This window comes from Tympanuchus pallidicinctus, unplaced genomic scaffold (assembly GCF_026119805.1).
Source record: "Tympanuchus pallidicinctus isolate F22 unplaced genomic scaffold, pur_lepc_1.0 scaffold8, whole genome shotgun sequence".
Classification (NCBI taxonomy): Eukaryota; Metazoa; Chordata; class Aves; order Galliformes; family Phasianidae; genus Tympanuchus; species Tympanuchus pallidicinctus.
Genome location: NW_026294802.1, coordinates 1347660 through 1369621, shown reverse-complemented (window position 1 = coordinate 1369621; position 21962 = coordinate 1347660). Strand labels below are relative to the sequence as shown.

Sequence of the window (21962 nt, the reverse complement as noted above, 5' to 3'; positions counted from 1 at the left end):
ATTTTTGAAGTGCAACACGTAAGACTGGTTCTAAATTGGGCACTGCTTATGTTTTTGATTTTAAGCCTCACCATTCTGAATTTCAGAAATGGGACAAAAGAACACTCATTCCTGATTTTAAAATCATCACAGCCGAATCCACAATTAAATGATTTGCCTGTGCAGCACTAAGTTATGGCATTATACTCTGAAAGCCAGTATTAGTGCTCCAGGCAATAAGGAATAGTTTGGAAACAAGACAGCAATAGTGCAGTTGCTATGAAGAGACTTGGACACTTAGGCGTTACGTACAGATAAAAGAATTTCAAGCTTGCAGCTGTGCCAATCATAAATACTTGAAAATTCATGTAATTCTACCCAAGCATGTCCTAGTAACCTGGATTTTCCAACTTCCAGCCTGCTGTGTAGCAGTCACTGACATTTGAAGAAATTAAATAAACTTAGCAGAGTTCCAGCTTGACATAATTACATTCTATCAATCTGAAATGCTTTATGTAATTTAAATTTCAGATGCTAGAGGTTTCTCCATTTCCTACCTCCAAAGTCTGTCACAGAAGTGCAAAACAACTAACACTACTTTTTCTTCCTCCTTCTCTTCAACATTAGCTCAGCAGTGTAATACTGAAGTAATTAACTAGTGTGTGAGAGTGTGTTTGGAGATGAGATTCATCATGGATTCCCTGTTACACTATTAAGCAGCAATAGAGTTAATGAATAGCATTGCTACATCCCCATCTGTGGCTCAATAACAGATTAGGAACAGCTCTGATAAAAGGCTGCAGCCCACAGACCAGTGAAGACGTGTAAGCAAGGCTTGGAATTGTTTTTTAATTTTTATGGTAGTTTTGCAAAGAAGTGCCAATGGAACAGACCTAGAAATTTCACCCCACGAAGAGTGAGGCAAATTGAATAGCTTTATATGTATTTTTTGAATTTGCGCAAAGAAACCTTGACTTTCTGCGCCCATGCAAAGTAACATGCATGGACTAGGAAATAGAAGACTGTAGTCCTCAGGAGTTGACAAATTCTTGATAGTTTTTTGGAGAATGAATATAAATATCTCTCTAGATGCTTCCTGGAAGGCTTTTATTGGTGGCTTTTTCGAAAATAAAAGCAGTTAGTAAAGACTAGCTGAATTGAGGATATGACCAGGAAGAACTTATACATACAACTAAGAAAAGGAGGGAATAAAAAACCAAGACATAGCGTTGTTCTGCAATCCATGGGATACCTACTTTAGCTGCAGTTTCTATAAAGTTTTTGCTTGCTTACTTCTCTTGTCTGCAGAGATACCTTGGCATTTTCTGTTTGTATAATTTTTATCAGTTTCTCATAGTAGCTCACTTAAATTCATTGCAAGCTTTCATTGCACCTCTGGAGTGGCCTTATGGCTTTGTAACTTGTAGTAATGATTATAACCTCAATGTCTTAAAATTAATTTTACTCTATGCACTTTGCCTCTTCTCTGGACCTTGTTTGATCTGTAAGGTAACGCTAGATAAGTCTTTCAGCTCTTGCAAATATTTTTTCTCTTTCTGCTACCATTATTTTAAAAGGATCACATTTTGTTCTTCAGGCTGCACTTAATGCTTAACAAATAACTTTGCATGGGATTAGTTTAAATGTAACTTACCACACATCTGCAAAATCAGTTTTATTGGCACATCTGAATATTATAACGATAGTGAATCTTTCATGGCCTTTACTGATATGAAATATCTTGCTTTCCTAACAAAAATTTTACAGATCAAATAGCCTCACAAAAGCTGAGGTTACAGCTCTTTTTACTTCAATACAGCATGAGTCTTTAAACACCTCACCACATATGTACTACTGCCAGCCACAAAGGTGGTTCTGTGCTGCTGATATATCCTCAGAAGTGGAACCGTTGCTGCTGTATGCACATGCAGCAAAGCAAGAATTAAAGCAAACTGTGTTCCATGATGTGCTTAATAAACAGACCCACTGAAATGGCTCACCTCTACGCTTGCTCAAACTTTTCTGGGTTCTTCCTTAGCTTAGGCATCAAGATAAGTACAGCATCAGTCTACAAATATTTTTCATGAGCTTGAATATTTCTTTTATGTCCACATCCTGACTCTTAATCCTTGTTTTACGTGTTCACTGAAACAGCTTTATGGAAGTAAGTAAGCAACTTCAGAAGATAACCTTTCTCACTGTCCCTTTAACTGGCTATCAAATGAGCTGTGTGGAATTTCTGGAAAGGTATAACTGAAAAGGTAAACAGTAGACATGATCATTCCTGTGCTTTATAGAGATTGTCCCCCTTTGCCTTTTCTTCCTACTTGCCAGTCACCTCCTACTGAAACTGGTCAAATATGTCATCTACTTTTTTTTTCCTTCTCATAAGTGAGTGACTGGAATTCTTTAAACAATCTAACTTTGACTGCTGAGAACTGTTGTTCTCCACACAGTCTGATGAATAAGAACACATTAGGATGAACACTTGTTCAAAAATCAAACAAAAGAACTGACAATGTGTACACCACATGCCTGTTAAAAAAGTGAGAAGATTCTCTTTGATTATTGTTATAAGTATATAGAGGTGCCGGTGAACAGCCCATCTTACAAACTGATGAGAATGCAGTCAGGCTGGTTCTGTATAAACACAGAACACTTCCTGCCTCTGGAAGCTCACAATGTGAAGAATGTTCTGTGCTACAGCCCTTACACTAATAAAATGAGGAACTGTAAAGACATTTTTAATGAAATAAGAGACATCTATTTTGGTGCAACTGTGATTTGTTGTGTTGCCTCAGTTTCTGTGCATTCATTGTTTGAGTTTCCGAGTAGAGATCATCCTAACTGAATGTACTAGAAGAAACACATGGGATGTACATATCTGGTCTTGAGTCCTAACTCCAATCAAAAGGCTGCATATGCCAGAGAAGCCTTCACTGAGCTATAACCAGTAGGAAACATTCCTAACTGAAGAAAGATCACTATTTTTAAAGCAATTCCCCAGAGAAACTACAAGAGCTTCTCCAAAAGTAAAACCTCCCATGTTGGTATGTTGGCCCAGAATGTCAGAGATGGATGCTGGTGATATGACAGTAGAGGTTGAACCTTCCCACCAATATTCCATTGCATCTTGTTGCAGTGCAACAAATGGCAGCAAAGAGGCAGTCTGACAAAATGGCATCATGGAAGTGCATATGAAGAAAAGTTGTGTCATTTAATTTCTCCATGCAAAATAATGACACTCACTGACATTCATCAACATTTGTTAAAATTTTATGGAGAACAAACACTGAAGGTGAGCACAGTGAGGTGGTGGACGGCGCATTTCAGCAGTGGCAACAGCAACAGTGTGTCACCTCCTCTAGTGCAGGTTTTTTTGAAAGTGGCATGCAGGCTCTTGTTCATTCCTAGTGAAAATGCATAGTTAATGGTGGTGACTATGTTGAAAAACAGTGTTTTGTAGATGAGAATTCATGCTATCAAATAGTGCCATTCAGCTGTTTGTAGGTGCTGTAGTCTCCATGGAAATAAACAGGAGGCATTACTTTTGGAGCAACATATATAGCAGTGTGAGATCTTCTGAAGCAGATGCATGTGAATCGCAGTGAAATTACATGAACGTCAACATTTGATATAGTGAAAGTGCTTTCTAATCAGAGGAGGTAGGTTTTCATGGACAAAAACTGACTGGTCCATTATACTAAGCATTTATGTTACACTTTGGCATTAAACAGGTTTTGAGTTAAAATATGTACTATATCTCACTGTTCATGATTTGTTTTACTCTGTAAATCATTAGTTGTTATAAGGCACGAGGTATTAACTCCCCAGTTTTACAGAACAGCTACACAACTAATTTATGTTAGCAAGGGGCAAGAGGGTGAGCAGAAGCTTCAGGTGGGGTGAAAAAGTATTGTTGGTACATTCTTTACCAGTCCAATCATGATGAGTAAATGGAGCCACAGAAGGAGACAAGATGGAACAGGGTTGATCAATACATGCTTCTCCTTTGCCTTCCCTGCAGTCAAAAGAGAATGATTATATTTATCTGACCTCACTGGGAAGTATCTATTCCTTCTTGGAGGTTAAATGAAAAACGTGTATTCCTACTTTTATGCTGACCCAAAATTTGTGTCCTGATTCTACTGTCTCTGGCTATATGGATAGTTTTTCAAGTCAATGAGAAAACTGTCGTGAAAAAGTGTTTCTCACATGAATGAGGCTTGCAAGATCAAGCCCTTCATGATTGGTATAACCCTGGGCATTGGGCTGATACGGCATCACTGATTTAGAAGAGTAATCCTATTAGCATCAAAGGGAAAATTCACAAGTAAGGACTGTGAGAATGGGTCCCTCAGGAGCAACTGTAGCCATAGTTATGTATCTCACTTAGATCACAGCAGTTTTCAAATGTTGTACAGGCACTTTATGCTGCTACTGAACTTTTAAGAGAAAATACACCTTGAGCACAAGTTCACTTCTGTTTTACTGACGATAGCCCGAATTTTGCACTCTATTTAGACTCTTCTCCCCCCCACTCTTAAGCAGTCAGTTTGCAAGAAATACTGCCTTCTATTCTTGTTTATTTTCTTTTTTTTTTTCCCCTTCCCTTAACCTTCCTTTAACCTCCCTTCTCCTCCCTTCCCCCTTCTATCATCCCCTCTTCGTTCCCTCCCCTCTCCATTCCCTCCCTTAAATTTCCAGAATCCATAAAACCGAAATGAGAAATCCAAAGGAAAGGGTGATTTTTTTGTAGAATTTCTGTCTGTGTTTCTGATTTTCTTTAAATCCTATCTGTATCTATGGTCTTTCTCCTGGCATTCTGGCATTTCCAGGTCTAGATCTTGATGAGTAGTGTCCCCTTTGGGTGAACACTGGGACCAATACTCTTAATACCTTAATCAATGACATCAACAGTGGCATCGAATGCACCCTCTGCAAGTCTGCAGATGACATCAAGCTGTGTGATGTAGTGGACACACCTGAGGAACAAGATGCCATCCAGGAGGACCTAAACAGGCTTGAGCAGTGGGCCCAGGAGAACTTAGTGAGGCTCAACAAAGCCAAAAGGTCTTGCACCTCAGTTACAGCAACCTTTACTACCGATACAAGCTGGGGAATGAAAGGATTAAGCACAGCCCTGAAGAAAAGGACTTGGGGATACTGGTCTATGGCAAACTACTAATGAGCCAGCAGTGTGCCCTGACAGCCCAGAAAGCCAACTGTATCCCGGGCTGCATCAAAAGATGCATGGCCAGCACGGTGAGGGAGGTGATCCTGCCCCTCTACTCTGCACTGGGGAGACTGCACTTGTAGTACTGTGTCCAGATGTGGAGTCCAGGAGAGACACAGACCTGTTGGAGTGCATCCAGAGGAGGGCCACAAAAATGATTCCAGTGATGGAACACCTCCCCTACAAGAAGAAGCTGAGAAAGCAGGAGCTGTTCAGCCTAGAGAAGAGAAAACTCAGGGGAGAACTGATAGTGGCATTTCAGTATCTAAAGGGGGGGCTTTAAAGAAGGAAGGGGACAGACTCTTTAGCAGGGTCTGTGGTGACAGAACAAGGATAAATGATTTCAAACCAAAAGAAGGTAGGTTTAGGTTGTATATAAAGAAAAAATATTTTACAGCAAGGGTTGTCTGCCCAGAGATATGTTTGCTGCCCTGTCCCTGGAGACATTCAAGGCCAGGCTGGACCAGGCTCTGAGCAACCTGATCTAGCTTCGGGTGTCCCTGTTCACTACAGGGGAGTTGGACTGGATGGCCTTTAAAAGTCCCTTCATACTCTAAGGATTCTATGATTCTACGAAATGCATATAAATCAATTACCAACTTTTCTGCACAAGTATAATAATGTGGATTTAATTTAAATCTGTTAACTTAGTAGGTTTACCTCCTTCAGACAAGGAGTACAGTATTAAACAGTAAAAAAAAAAAAAAAGATGAGGTAATAGAAAATAATTATATTTTTATCATAATGACTAATTAGATCATGTAATTGGGATATATAATATTAGGTGGCATACAAATATTTATTAAGATAAAATTTCTGCCTTGAATGAACAGTTATGAACTGCTGAAACATTTCCAGAATTTTTAGAAATTCATTCCCTGTGTAAAAAAAATCTGCAAAATTTTCACTCTCTCACCTACAGTATTTGCACTCACATGACTTGCTTTGTTGACTTCAAGTAAAATACAATTTGCTGTGTCACTGCTGGGAACAAAGGTTGTTCAACTCAACTCTTATAGTCAATTAAAAACAGTTTATGAGCTAAAGTCCTTGCACAACTGAATTTTGCTGTTTGATGGTTAATAAAACCAGACACAGTAGGTCTGAAAACAAAGGTGCTGAATGTGACATGAGGCATTGAAATAGCCTCAAATAATGTTGGATACGTGTATACAATATCAGTTTTTCAATAATGATGCAGCTTTAAAAGCTGTATTCCTTTCTACTTCATGCATAGCTTTAGGATTATTTTTGAAATCCTTATTGTGTACCTGAGTACATCTGTGTACATCTTTCTCAGCCTTGTTTATATAAGCTTAGTCACAAACACTGTTTCAGTTATGAAAAGGAGTGTCAAGGGAATAGTGCCTTTTTCTTTGCAGAAGCAGAGGGAAGTTTGCACACCAGGTTTCCTCCTTTCATCGCACTTAACCGAGTTGGTTAGGAGAAGCTGATGCCCAGCACTGAAGTTCCTTTATTTTCAGTTCGGCATTGCAAAACAGCACGATGCTTGTTAACTGCAACAGCACTGGTGGTTTCACAACAAAACGAACTTTGCCTTTGGTTAAAGTTCAGATCCACCATCTGAAAGTAAGGACTGAAAGTACTAAGATTTTAGGCACTTTAGTAGTTTTTCAAGTAAGCTTTGAGACCATTTGGGAGCTTGTGTCATCACTGAACATGGTGCATCATACACAGCACTAGTGAGGCCGCACCTCAAGTACTGCGCTGTTTGGGCCCCTCATGACACGAAATTTGTGACCCTGGTGCGTGTCCAGAGAAGGACAATGAAGCTGCAAAGTCTGAAGCACAAGTCTTACAGGGAGCAGCTGAGAGAACTGGGATCGTCCATCCTGGAGGAGGCTCAAGGGTGACCTTATCCCTCCCTACAACTCCCTGAAAGGAGCTTGTGGCATTATGGCAAGGTGTCAGCTGGGCTTTTCACCCTGGTAACAGGACCAGAGGCGATGGCCTCAGGTTGCACCAGGGGAGGTTTTTTATGAGTAATTTCTTCTTAGAAAGAGTGGTGATGCATAGGAACAGGCTGCTCAGGGAAGTGGTGAGGTCACTATTCCTACAGGTGTTCAAGAAATGTGTAGATGTGATACTTAGAGATGTGGTTCGTGGGCATGGTGGGGATGGGCTGACGGTTGGACTAGATGATCTTGGTGGCCTTTTCCAACCTCAGCAATTCTATTTCTAATGATGCCTGCTCGGGCTGCTAACTTTGATTTCCCTCCAGGATTTTATAACTCCTTATGCCTGTGAAGGTACAAACCAAAGTGCTTTTTGTGGTTTATTTGCTTTTTCCTGCCGTTGTCTTTCAGGTAATGCTGGCAAGGGTCAATCAGGCAAAGGGCTGCTGACGAACCAGCAGCCGGGTCTGCCGGGAAGTCGCAAGGAGACCCCGAGGCCATCAAGGCCACTCTCACCCCAACAACAGCCACAGTGACCCCTAACCACTTCCGCGAGCACGCAACCCCCAGCCTCCCGCCGCGCCCGCCCGAGACCCGCCTCCGAGCCGAGGAGGCGAGGCAAGGCGGGGCCGGGCCCTGGGGCTGGGCGGAAACGTAGTGTCCGGCCGAGCTCGGTAGGGTCGTCACGTTGTGTGCGTTCTCCGAAAAGACTCGGTGAGGTGCGTGGGTGCTGCGTGATGGCGGCTCCCGTTGCGGGCTGGAGCGGAGCGGAAGGTTTCTGTGCCCTCCCCGAGGCTGTGCTCCGCGAAAGGCGGCGGGGTTTCCCCGGGCACCGCCTGGGGGGAGCGCTGGGAGCTGGCCGGGGGGGCGACGAGAGGGAGGCCCGGTGTCTGGAGCTCGCTGCAAGGCCGCGGTGTGGGGAGAGGTGGCCGGGCCAGCGATATCCGCGGCTCTGCTCTGTGTCAGAGTGTTTTCTGACTCTCCCAATGTCCAAAAAGGCGCAGTTTCGCTTTGGCCTACAGTAGCTTAAGCGTGCTTTGAGTTCACAGCTCGGATTTGATAGGGGAGCAGGAGGCCTCGTGACTAAAGCGTGGCTTTGAGCGTTTCTTTACGAGGTTTTGAAGGCGCTTCTGTGGATAAGTGGTTGCAGGTTATGGAAGGGGTGGGTGTAGTGCCAGAGCTCAGAGCTCAGTGGGGGAGAACAGAGCATGTGTTGTGAAGAAGCTGGACTTGCCGTGACGCTTTGGAAAGTGGTGATACAACAAATGAACAGCAAAAAGCCATCGCGGCTGAACTTCGGCTAATAACAACCACATGGGGAACACACAGCCAGTCAGAACATGTGATGTGAATGCCTAGCGAGGACCTGGATGTACTGAAATATCTTCCCTCTCTGCTTTGAAGAGCCTGTGCATGGGATCTAGGCTTGTGCGTTTAGCAGACCCAAACTTCTGTTCACGCTACAGTGAGGTGCTGTATTTCCAGATAAGGCTGCTGGCAGGTTTAGTAGACTTACCCCTTTAAGTTTTATGCTGTTGCTGAATGTAGTGTGATTTTATTTTAATTTATTTTTTGCTTTTCTACTGGTGTTAAAACTATGAATTCTTTGTCTTCAGTTTTCCATCTTCCATTTTCATAGCGAAGGCAAGACCTGGGCTTGAAGAAAATTAGAAGATGCTAAACCTACAAGTCATAAAAATGAACAAGTGTGGTATAATTCGAGTGTGGTATAATTCGAGAATAATACTCTCATGAACAGCTTCTCATGACTTTCATAGTTCTTGAATATATTTTCAGTGTGGCTTTCAAATTAATTATGGAAAAATGCTCTGAAGCCATAGATTTACTTTCTTCGTTTTTCTTCTTTCTTTCTTTTTTTTTTTTTCTTCTCCCCTATGAAATCACACATACTCCTTGCTGTGATACAAAGTTAGAAATGACAGTTTCTGTTCACTGCTGAGTAATATCTTTTTTGAGTTGCTGGATGTCCTCAGAGCTGCTGTACTGCAGTGTGAGTGGAAAGAATGGTGCTCCTTGTTCCATAACCGTGAGTCCCAGTTCTTGGCCCAGTGATCTAGCCATTGTTCTGGAAATGATAAAGGAGGGAGCAAAATTCCACTGTTGCAACCAGACCTATTCTGGAAAGGCTAGGTTTGTTTCACAGAGCAAGCTGCTGCTTATCTCTGTCCTGTCCCTGTTCCCCACCAAGGAGGTGTTCTGAACAAGAATCTTAACACAGCTCTTAGCTGGTCCATTTTCCCTGGTTTGGTTGTAGCTGACAGTGACTCCTTGCTGGAGGAAAATGAAAGATTGTTAGATCTGTACATTTTATATATATATAATATATAATATAATATATATAATAATACATATTATATTTTTATATCTATAATATATTATATAATATATATATAATATAATATTATATATATTATATATATATGACTACTGTTAAGTTATTGTTAAGTTAAATTGTTATGTATTGTTATATATATATATTGTTATATATTGTTAAGTTATATATATATATATATATGACCATTGTTAAGATATAATAGGAAATAAAGAAGTTAATTGTGACAAAAAAGTACATTTATTTTGGTATTGAATGAAACAACTGGGGGCTAAGACATACTTGTTTTATGCAGTCCAACTCACTGAATGTGTGACGAGTTGGTGAGACTGAAGACTTACTCTGTGCAGATCACAAATAAAATGTGCAAGTGGGCATGCTTTTTATTTTATACACATTCAGTTCTCAGAACTGTCTTTATGTTGTTGATAAAAGATACTACCTCCATTGGGTTGTGGGTTTGTTAGAGCCTCACTGAAAAGAACTTCCATTAGCTTTAAACCTCCCATGGTAAATGCATAAATAGTTCTGTTCTTTGTCGTTGCAACTTAATTTTTGCCTGTGACTCATACTAAAAACAACTTTTAAGAACTGGATCTCAAAGGAAAAATATATATGTTTAACTCAGTTTGATCATAAGTTATTACTGGGTGGGAAGACAGCTATTAGTTTGAAAACTGAAGTGCAGTTATAGTTGTGTCATTTTGCAAAAAAAAAAAAAAAAAAAAAAGAAGGTAGGCAATACTAATTTTCTTCTTTAAGCACTATAATATATATATTGTGTCATCACGCTCTTTGTCTCTTTGTATCCTGATAATTGCTTAGGGAAATTCATTAGTTTAGATGATGGTCTGTAACTGGTTGTGTTATTTGAGAAGTATTCTAGTTCGACTAAATTTTGTATTGTACTAAATAGTTTTGTTATCAAAATTGACAGTTTAATAAGCAATGTAGCAGAAGAGAAAAATAAAATGGTAATATAGTTTACCATCTTAAGGTATTAGATCATGTCTTTCTGGAAGTAAATTGAGGAAAAATAAACTTGTTTGAAACGACTTTCTTTAGGGAGCCAAAGTTGTGTTGTCATTGCAGTGTAGTGATGCTAAAAAAAATACCCCACCAAATCCGTTCTGTCAGTCCTGTTGTCAGAACTTTGGGATGCTCTAATGTCAGTCTAACTTCAGTATTTTTCAAAGGTCATCAGTGAGAAGTGGAGAAATGGCTAAATCGACCCAGCTAATTGACAATGAAGTCTTCCGTGCTTTTGCTACCTATGCAGCTATTGTTCTTGTAAAAATGATGCTTATGAGCCTTGTAACTGCATACTTCAGAATCACAAGAAAGGTAAGAAATTGGCAATACTGTCTGTTAGGAGACTGTGTCCAGCAGCTGCATTTGACTTATTCTACCCTTCTAAATCATCTCTATTCTTTTTTAAATAAAACTTCTCAGAACTGTGTTTTCCACTGTCTTGTGTATAATGCTGGTGTCCAGGATATCCAGTTTGTAAAGCAAATAAAATGTGATATGAAACCATGTTATGAATAATGATGCAATAGGGTCCAAAAGGGCATATGGGTTACATTTTTATGCAATTATGACCCTTTCATCCAGTAATTCTAAAGCTTTTTACATTCCCTCATTGTTTTAGCCTTCCCATTTCATGCAGGCCGAAAACAAAAAAAAAAAAAAAAAAAAAGAGGCAGGCTAAAAGTTTACATGGATTGATGACTAAGCTAGATAAGCATATGAAAAATACAGTGAAGTTTAAAAGTAATGCAGAAGCTGCATCTGGTTTAGGAGAGGGTGCACATGAAAAGCATTGTGTAGTTTGCCTTGTTCTTGGTCATTTCTAGGTATCTCTTGCAGGCTATTGTTGGAAACACTTGATCATGAGCTGAAAGAGCTTTGGATTTGCCCTATGTGATTATTCTTAGCAGATCAGCTTCTGCAAGACAGCACGTCAAAGAGTCTAATGCAGTCTTTTTGTGTTCAAATACAGCTTTTTATTCTTGCTGGGTGAAAGAGAAAACAGGTGAATTATGCTGTTGTTCAGGATGTTACTCAGTGCCTTTGAGGTCCTATCAGAACAGCGTTTGAGCTACTGCTGATTTCAGATAGCTCTCTAGGTCTTCAGCACAGCCTAATATTGAGTCTAGTAGACCACACAGAACTGTATTTTGTTCAAAATCGAATGCAGATTTCAGATAATTGGTCAAGAATTGTGAGAAGGAGACTTAGATGGTAGTTCTACCTTCCAGGTTCCGATATTCCATCAGCCCGCTGGCATTGCTTCAGTCATCTGCCATATCCATACATATTCTAAGAAGGCATCATCCAAATGCATAAATTACATTTATTAGTCAGTATGCAAGCTACACTTGGGCTAGGTTCAAGAAATCAGTAATCCATTCAATGATGTATTGTCCTCTGTGCATTTAAATGCAGGTCAGTTATGTGGGTTTATAGAGGCATTGGTAGAAAGGGTGACCTTTCCATCAAGTTGCCTTGACTAGTAGAAGCATCCTTGCATCTAATGTCACTTGTGTGTTTTTATTTGAAACAGGCATTTGCCAACCCAGAAGATACAGCATCATTTGGTAAAGGTGATAGTGCTAAAAAATTCCTGCGGACTGATGCAGATGTTGAACGTGTACGCAGGTAATGCATGGAAGTATTTAAAAAATTATTTTAAGTGGCAGAATAGTACTAAAACAAGGAATTAATTTCATCGTGTTCTCTTTGGCAAGCCTGTGTGTGTTCTCTGTTGCAATATGTAGTAATTTTTTACACTAATTTGTTAAGGTGAACAAACTATTCCACATTCAAATGGTCAGCAATCATACTAAAAGTAAGAATTCATTATCTTGCTATAATAGCTCATTGTTGAATGATATCCTGAGTGCAAGGGAAAAGCAGTGAGGAGATGTAAAACATGATTGTACATTGATTTAATATGAATCAGAGTATATTCAGTATAAATCAGTTTTCTATATAATCTGAGCATGAGTTGCAATAGTTACATCTTTTATTAAAGTATAAGGGAAATAACAGGGGGAAAAGGAGTGAAATTATATTAAAGTTGTGGAACTCCAGAGTTGTAATGAGGGCATAATCTGACAAATTGTACTGTGTGAGAGTCGAAACCTATGTTCTTTTTGCTGGATTGAATTGGGATTACTCACTGGTGTATCAGCTGTATAGGAAAGTTGACCAGCCTTCTGGAAGAACGCTAATAATAGTATGGCAGAGTGCAACCTGTGGTGTAAGTGTTTTGTTTTGCCAGATTTGTGGCAGAGTGTAAAGTGTAGTTCAGTGAGCTAAATTTTACAGTGTATTTAATTCTATTTAGCTATTGGCAAAAATATTCTTTTACCAAGATTGTAACTTTAGATATAGTGCTTGATATACTTGTGCTAACAAGGGAAGCTTTTATATTAATACTTATTGTTATTCCTTAATGAAGCTTTTAGTTTGTTCTCTGTATTCAAGTTTTTACACCAAAAACTTGAATGTTTGAATGTGAACTAGCTGTTCTCATTAAAATCACCATTTAAGAAGATCTAGAAGACAAGGATCAACTCTGATTTCAGAATGTTGCATCCTTGCAGGTGTAGTTCTGTGAAGGATAATATATTTCTGTATGGCTCTTTTGGATTAAAGTCTGAGAAAGAAGAATCTCATCTCAGTATGCAGTAAAGATGTTCTGAGCTTTCCTTATATCCCCCCTCTATTGCTTGAGGAATTGTTAGTTATTTGCTAGTTGTTAAATGAAAATAGGCACTTTTTGTTATCAGTAATCTTTTTCTATTTGTAAATTTTAAGAAGGCATCTAAGTCAATATTAATTTTAAGACCAGGTGCCCCTTTGACTCAAATTATTTTGTTAGGGAAGTGACACTCACTGAAGTCTCAGTTGCACAGGCTGGAGTTCTGCTGGAGACTCAAAAGCTTTTGCTGCTGTGTTTCAGTTGCCAATGAAGTCCAGTAGTTGCGGTCACAATCAACTGGTTAATTGATGTTTGGTTGTAGGAGGCTGCAAGAAAATTCTCGCTGTCATAATCTTTCTTTTGATGCATTCTTGCACACCAAGTTGCACTCATATACCTCATGTAAGTCCATAATGTTACTAAGATCCTAGAGAAAAATGGAGAGCTTACAGACAGAGGATCAGAAGTGTAAAAATGTGGAGTGCAGCACTAGAGACCAGAGCAATGTCAGGTGAACACGTTGAAACTGTTTCCGTGTCTGCATCAAGTTCCAACTGTAGAGAAAGCCAGCAGCAGTGTTTGGGCCTTAACAGTAGAACACTTTGAAGATGCTAAAAAGCAAAGGCTCTTGAAGTGATTTATTCAACAAAATGTAACACTGTAAAACAATTTTGCTTCTTTCCCCAGAGGCCACCTGAATGACCTTGAAAACATTGTCCCATTTTTTGCCATTGGATTGCTGTATGCTCTTTGTGGCCCTGATCTGTCCACGGCCTTGCTGCATTTTAGGATCTTCGCAGGGGCAAGGATCCTTCACACTTTCGCATACTTGATCCCTCTTCCCCAGCCTAGCAGAGGTTTGTCTTGGGCAGTTGGGTATGCAGTTACCATCTCAATGGCATACAAAGTGCTGAGTAAAGCATTGTACCTGTAGCTGAATCACAGCTTCTGTACATCACTTGACATTCCACACAAAGTTTCCAGTGGTTAGTGTTTAGAATGAGTTGTCACAAGTTTTACAGAGTGACTAGAATTCATTTTTCAGCAGAGGTTTCTCATTCCTGTTTAGAAATATTTCTTCTTGGAGAAAAAAAAAATAAATCCCTTTTCCTGTATTCCCTATTCATGGACTGCACTGCCAAAATATTAGATTGAATGTTCTGTTTGCTATTTGTCAAGTGCTTACGATTCTAAACATACGATGATGTTGTATTGATAGCATGTGTGGTAATTTTCTACAGATGCACTATTTTTGGCTGTAGCTCTGAAGTCTAAATCAATAAAGACAAGATGAAAAAAAATGTGTTTGAATTTTTGTTTTCATTTTGACACTTCTAACTGCAGCCGGCAAATAGAATGTCACTATGTATCAGAAAGAGATTTCCAATCATACAGTTCTTTGAAGAATGCTTACCTTAATAATAAGATGTAGCCAGTAATACTAGGCTTGTAAAAAATCTTTGATGGAATTGTTGTTTTTGTGTAATCCACTTTGGGATTAAAAAATGCAAACCGTTATAGCTCCATTTCACTCAGATGAATAGATTAAAGAAAAAAAAAAAAAGATATTTGGGTTAAACTCTGTTTAGTGACAGTGAAGAAATTTTGAAGTAATTATTTTTGTGGAAGTTAGGCCATACCTAGGTTTTGTACTGCATGAAGCAAATCCTTTGTAGAAGATCTTTTTTTCATTTTTGAATAAGTTCATTGTAAAATGAGTGACACTTACAAATATCAAGTATTTCAGAAGTGAATATATAATTAGTTTGTATGTCATACAGTCATAAATATGTCCCTGATAGGAAATTTGTTCTTTGCTTATATCTTTCTATGATGTGTTAGTTTGAAGTATTTCCTTTAAAGGACTCTTCCTGGTCTTGTTCGCTTCTTCATGTAAGTATGGCTTAAACGATAGCACAAAATTGCAGGGAAAGAAAATAACTAGAAAAGACTTTATATCTAGTGTGCTGGTTATTGATAAGTTTTAAATAGAAGAATGGAATGTTAATACCAGCCATCTGGGGTAGTATGATTTTAACAATGTCACATTTCTCATCAGCCCTTTTTATTTTAAGGAGAGCTGGTAGTGGCAAGACAAGGGACCAGACAGTGAGGTGATGGGTGGTGCTTTTCAGTAGTGGTGATGGGAACGGTGGGTCAACTCCACTGATGCAAACTTGTATGAAGCATAGCATTCAGGTTCTTGTTCATTCCCAATGAAAAATGCATAGCTAAAGGTGGTCATTAAGTTGAAAAATAGGGTGTTGTAGCTGAGAATTTCCTTTAACAAATAGTTGTTGTGCTGTTTGTAGCTGTTGTAGTTCCCATGGAAATAAATAGGAGGCATTACTTTCAGAACAACCTACATAACATATTTCCACATTGCTGGCAGTCAGAGATTCATCGAATCTGCTAAGACAGATCTCACAGATTGAGCGTGTACCCCACCCAGATTCACAGATGGTGTTTGTGGGAGCAAAGGAAAATAAAATATAAGTTTGAAATAAATGCAAGAAAAACACAGAATAATATTGAATTACTCTAGGTATTTCTAAGGGTTTCTGTTTATCTTTCTTTCATTTGCTTCCATTTGCTCACTGTTAACAAAGCACTGAGCATACACTCACTGTGCTGAACATGGACTGCTTCATTTTTAGAAGTATGAACATGTGAGCAACTCCTTGGTATAGATTTCAGCTCTGTGAGTAAATGCTTATGTGTTTTTTAGATGAAATTACTTTGCCTTTTAGTTGTGTCTGCAGATAGATGTGCTGTAACCACTTGCTGAGAGGGTTGGTGACTGTCAAAGAGCTCTGAGCTAGGACTTGCCATCTGAGCATGACTTCACGTCCTGTAATAACAAAACAGATGTTTCAAACTATAAATGATACATAGGCTGTTTCCTTGAATTTCTGGAATAAAGTCTGTGTCTGAACTACACTGCCTTCAGGGTGCTTGCTTCACGAAGGTGGTCTGGTGCTTTTGAAATTGCATATCATCAAAATAAAGGAAAATAAAAGCTTAGGCTTGTAAATCACTTTGGAGTTTTGAAAAATATTATAGTCATCAGAAATCTGCATTGCTCTGTACTAAGCAATGTTTCTTCCTAGTTATTTGCAGAAGCTAATTCAGTCTAGATTTTTGATGAACATTGCTTGTAATGTATATCCTTTCTAAAAGCAAAAGATGAAGACTTAAAGAACAGCCTTTAAAAAATAATTAGAATATTGGCTGTTATTAATCAAACTTTTTTTTTAACATATTTTTCATTCCAAAGCTGAAGTTTAAGAAAGACCTTTCTCTTCTCCATTACTGTACAAACCTTGTCCTCTTATCTGAGATCACAGAGCACATCAAATGCTCTGTGGAAAGTTGTATTGACAAACATTAAAATACTCATGATTAAATAGCTCCAGCTGATAGACACTTAGAAAAATGTATATCTGTGATTCACTTTAAGTGAAACAAAGTGGTTTTAATTAAATACTGATTTTAGAACTTCCCAAACTTGTTTAGTAACTCTTGCTCAGATATTTTTGGAAACTAAAATAGATCATTACCTCCTTCAGCCTGACCTCTAGTGGAAAATATGCCATGGAATGGCTGCCCTTGGTCTGAGGTTAGTTTTAATTACAGCATGTCTTCCAGAATGGTGTGTGATCTTTAGTCAGAAACATTAGGAAACAGGCATCGATCCACTTCTTTCTTTGACTTGCTTCTCTCTGAAATACAGATACACACAAAATTTAGTCTTTAAAACCAGGATTTATTTATTTATTTTAATCAAGGCAGTTATAAAATTATTGTGATGTGAGGAAGAACATGAAATATCTTACACAGGTGCTTTCCTCCTACAAAGCATCCTGCTCTTCTTTGCTGTTCACTCTAAGAAAAGTAAAAATAAAGCAAAAAGAATTTAGAGCCTCTTTCCATATGCACAAAAATACTACTATTTTAAAAGTAGGTATGAAAAATGTGAATTATGACATTAGTTTTTTCTGTACATTATTACCATTTAATCAGGCTTAGGAAAGTATATTATGGTAAAAAAGAACACTGTATTCTGCACAAATACCTGCAATGTATGAACTAACTATGATCCTATGTCATAAATTCTAATAGCATTGTGAGGTAGGGCATCACTTGCTGGCCTGGAGAGAAACTTATTGAAGTGCATGCTTATAAAAGAGTGGAAAATGACATCTCTGGCACACTTTTCTTCAAAGCCTACTGAGATATATGCTATATGGATAGGGGAATGGTAGCTGACTTGTATTAAGTAGTCAGCCTCCACGTCTTGACATGGTATTTCCAAATTTTGACCTGTGTGCCAGGTGGCTGCTTCCTTTGCCATGAAAACGCATTTGAGAGTCATTTTTTTATTTGTACATTAAAGGATGTTATTTTAGCAATGGCCACATAACCTCTGTAACGAAATGCCTTCATCTCTAGTTCTTTGCTGGTGGATCCCAGTGCGTATCACCACTGACAGTTAGCATCTTTCTTTTATTCTATATCTTACTTGTTCTTGTGGACTTTTGAGAGTGGATAAGAAGAGGGAGTTCCAAGAAGCCTGACTGTCTTTTAAAAAAAAAAAAAAAAAGAAGAAGAAGAAAAAAAAAAGAGGAGTGTTTGCCTCATGGGTACTACTTGTCCAGTGAGGAGAATAAATTTAGACGGTAGTGGCAGTCCTGTAGAAACAATGAGGAGAAAAAGAAAGTGATAGGAGAGGGATATTTTTATGATAGCTCAGTGCAGCATGAAGTAGAAGACTCAATGTAGCCTACTAACTGAAGATAAAAAGGATAGGTGTTTTCAGAGAGGTAGGCAGCATTCTGCTTCTTCAGTTCTATTTTATAGGCTTATTGTCTCGAGTTAAAATAAATTTGTGATTAAGGATGTTTTTCCTTGTACATCTAGTCATCGTATATGTCTGCAAAGAGGATTGTTAATACCAGAAATCAGAATGGATATGACCCATTGGCTAGGTAAACTCTGTAGCTAGTTCTGTTCAACCAGCTGCCTCTTAAGGAGCCTGTGTGGCATGCAGACCGCATTTAGGAGGTAGGAGTTGACAGTTAATTACAAATAATAGCTTATAATACTGTCCTTATATTAATGGCACTCCTACAGCATTGGCAAAGATAATTTCTTATTTTTTTTTTCTCGTGGAAATTCACATATGATGTGTGCTTGATAATTTATCTTGTTTCCCTTTTGACTGTCACACATTCATGGGAAATCGGGAAAGTCCTTCAAAGCAAGGGTGAATTTTTCTAGGAGATGAACAAAAAGCTCTGTAGGTTGCTCCATGTTCCTTGAAAGAATTTCTGTGCTTCATATCTGTAACCCTCAATTTAGAGAGGAACTGTAGGGACCAGTATAAGTGGAATTGTCACAGAAGTGCTCAAGGTAGGTTAAACTTATTACTCTTCAGGTACCTAGTAGACCTCTATCATTGTTATAAAGCTAGAAGTTCATCTGCTTCATCTTTTGATAGAAAGTGACACCTCAGCTTTGCAGTTGTATTTTAATGTGCATATCTTCAGCCATACAACACAAAGTTGCTTACCATGCATCTTTCACAAGAAAGTAATTGTGGTCCAACTCAGAAGCTGTATTTTTGACAAGGAGCAGCTGTCCAGCATGACACAGAAGAGGCCGGTGTAGAAAGTTGCACCTCATCACCACCAGTGTCCTTAGTTTGTAGCAAAATATGCGTACTTTTAATGCCTTAGGCATACTGATATTTGGCAGATTGTTTTATTGTGGGTTTTAAGTAAGTTCATTGTTCTCAATTCAGACATCTGTTTCACTGTGGAAGGCCCAGCTATAAACTGTCCTTTTTTTCTTTTTTTTCATCCCAGCTGTTTTCTCAAGGGAATGTCCTACTTCTATAATGTGTGTACTCTTCACGTGAATGTCTCTTCTGTATGCTTAAAGGGTATTTTTGTAAGAAAGATCTAGTTTGTTACAAATTCGGGTGATCTTTCATGCTAATGTTAACTGGGACTCTGCCGCTAGTGCTACTTAGCTCTACTATTTTCTTTCCAGCAGCTTGGAGTTTGCTGTTCATCTCATCTTGTCTGCTTGGGAAGAGTTTAGTACTACTGACCTGCCTTGCTAGCTGACAGATGGCTTATTTCACTAATGTTCCATGAGCACTTCATGATGATTGTGATAAAATGTTCACTTTTAGAACTGGATCTTATTGTTTGCTCATTTGGTGAGCTTTTGGAAATTCTGTTAAACTGGAATTTAGTTTTAGTTTCTGTTAACGGTCAGCCCTTTAGTGCAGTTTGATATACCTATAGACTTTCAAGGTAAATGAAATTAGTTTTCCTGGTCTTAATTTTTCATGAGATTGTTCTGCTCGTGAAAGACTGAGTACAGCTTCTTTTTTTCTGTCTGGAATTCTGTGACAGAGATGTTTCTTTAAGACCTTTTCATTTATAATTAGTTCATTTTGAGTAATTTGGTTTTCTTAAAACAAATCAAACTTACTTAAATAAGCAATTCTTAGCTCTCCTGTTTTGCTTCGTCTTTCTAGCTTGCCAAGGTGGAGTGTAGTGTTAAGTATGTAGCCATTATTAAGTTTTTGTATGTTAGAAAATAATAGAATGGTCAGGGCTTATAATTAGTATTTCATTTCAGTGTTCTCTTAATCCTTTCTTCATTGCTGATAAGAAACAAGCTATTCTCTGAGATCCGTAGTCATGGTAGTAGGTTTTTTCCTCCTGCTATTGCTTAATTTCATGCATGTTACCACTAGATGTCCCTCTTCGGCTTTTTTATTAGGATTCTGATCTGGGCTTGTAAAGAATAAAGTAACTGTGTTCTACAACTCTGGCAGGTTGAGTTGTAGGGGAAAAATATTTTGCTAGCTTTAAAGAACTATTAAGGCTAACTACTGTCTCTTTTTACTAAAAAGCCTTTATGGGGAAAGTGACCTTTGTGAAAACTCTATATTTAAACTATGGCAGAAGCATTACACTGTTTTGTTTTGTTTTAGTTTTTCAATTAATATGCTGCCAAATGACTGCAATGTTTAAATTCTTCTACTGAGGTTTCTCCGGAGCTGTGCAATTTAACTTTTATTTGCCTGCTATTGGTTTCCTTAAGTAAATACATGTTATGATTTGTATTTAGAATTTAGCAGCAAGGTAATCTGAGAAAGGCTGAGACTGTTAAAAAAACTTACCATAAGTAAAGGAGCAGAAACAAAACTCAGAAGCTATGTACATAGAGCTGACAGAACCCTGTTACCTGTTCTGCCACAATATCCAAAGGACACACACAATGCAAATAGTTTTATTGAAAGCATCTCAATAGTTACAGAATTCAGCTTTGAATTGAAAGGTGCTATAACAAAATGTTGCTTTTATTTATACAAAACTGGGATGCCCTCTAAAGTAATGTCTACACAGCATATTTACTTGTCACACCAAATGCCAGGGAAGTGGTGGGGGGCATTTTTGAGTGATCAACTTGGCACAGAGGTGGAGTACAGTGTCAGCATAATGAATGGGACCTTGCTTGGCGGATGTAAAATATTTTAAATTGAGTTTTTATTTAATGGATTTGAACTTTTCATGCCCAATTACCTTTTTTTTTTTTTTTTTTTTTTTTTTTTGCTCAAAGAGAACAATAATAATAAAGTGCAAAGGTTCAATTTCATTCTAGAAATGGGGAAATATGCTTGGAAAGCTGTCAAAAGGCACAGTCAGATCTCAGGAGTATGGAGCAAGTTAGATAATACTCTGCAGTGGATGTCCATCACCTACTTTTGTAGCTTTTTAAATCCTTGTGAATGGTAATGTGACAAATTGGAATGAGTCATACACAAAGATGGATGACAACTGTTAGGTGAGTTTTAGGATTAGACAAAGTATGTCCTTGCAAGGCGGTTTATATGATTTTCTTAATTTGTTCAATTAAGTCTTATGTATGCAAGAGTTATAGAGAAACCTGCAAGATGAGGTTAGTGGGATTTGAGGAAACCACTCCTGCATACACAGAAGTGAATCCTTCCGACAAAAAGCTTAAACTGTCCTGTAGCTGGAATGTAAGGAGCATGAAGAAAAGCAGCAAACCCTATTAAATCAGATGGGTCTTGAAGTAATAGCCTGTTTTCAGTGAACTTCTATTGTAGGAGTTTTTAACTCTAGGCATGTGTGCATCTAGAAAGAGAAGCTTAGCCCAAATGCATTGACCTCTGCTAAATAAAAATATACTTTTATGAGTGAATGTAATGAGTAAGCACACATCTGTATGTTACTTCTAAATTCTCATCGCCATGATATCTGGGTAACAACAGATTGACTACAGAACTGATTCAGAGACCGGTGATTCAATGAAAAGATTCCCACTGATTTTTACAGGCTTTTTGCCTCGACAAGTAGTCTCAATCATATTCCCTTCATTTAATGAAGTATATGCACTGTGTCTGTATTAGAGTATTTATGAGTATTTAGAGTATGTATGAGTCTGTACTAGAATATTTACTGCAAGCAATAGATAAAATATTGTATTGTAAAATCTCAGGAAAAAAAAAACAAACAAACCAGAACTGTCAGTTGCCACCTTACTTCACGTTTAACTCTGCTATAACTACCTCTAGAAGTGCCTGGTCCATTGTTTACTTATTCTTGATCCCAGCAAGAGCTGTATTGATGGTTGGCCTTTGACTTGGCGTTACTGATGGCTCATATGGTGCAATCCTCAGCAGGGAACATAAGAGAGCACCACTTTAAAATGGATCCTGCTGGC

General features: G+C 38.3%; 1 protein-coding gene across 2 annotated transcripts; it reads left to right on the top strand.

The window, feature by feature from the left end:
* The first annotated feature begins 7717 nt into the window (after positions 1 to 7717).
* Positions 7718 to 14308, top strand: MGST1 (microsomal glutathione S-transferase 1). 2 transcript variants are annotated; one of them, XM_052669293.1, is made up of 4 exons: positions 7718 to 7850; positions 10681 to 10828; positions 12051 to 12145; positions 13881 to 14308. In XM_052669293.1, exons 2-4 carry the CDS (start codon positions 10703 to 10705, stop codon positions 14125 to 14127), a joined length of 468 nt encoding a protein of 155 aa, XP_052525253.1. In that variant the 5' UTR covers positions 7718 to 7850; positions 10681 to 10702; the 3' UTR covers positions 14128 to 14308. The 2 variants fall into 2 exon arrangements, with proteins under 2 accessions (XP_052525253.1, XP_052525254.1); XM_052669294.1 differs by having other exon boundaries at positions 7756 to 7850; positions 10669 to 10828.
* The last annotated feature ends 7654 nt before the right edge of the window (positions 14309 to 21962 follow it).

Excerpts from the sequence above, each read along its gene's own strand:
- MGST1 (XM_052669293.1), top strand. The coding sequence starts at position 10,703 with ATGGCTAAATCGACCCAGCTAATTGACAATGAAGTCTTCCGTGCTTTT. Across the intron at positions 10,829-12,050 it reads ACTTCAGAATCACAAGAAAG|GCATTTGCCAACCCAGAAGA; the intron begins GTAAGAAATTGG and ends TATTTGAAACAG. Across the intron at positions 12,146-13,880 it reads GATGTTGAACGTGTACGCAG|AGGCCACCTGAATGACCTTG; the intron begins GTAATGCATGGA and ends TTCTTTCCCCAG.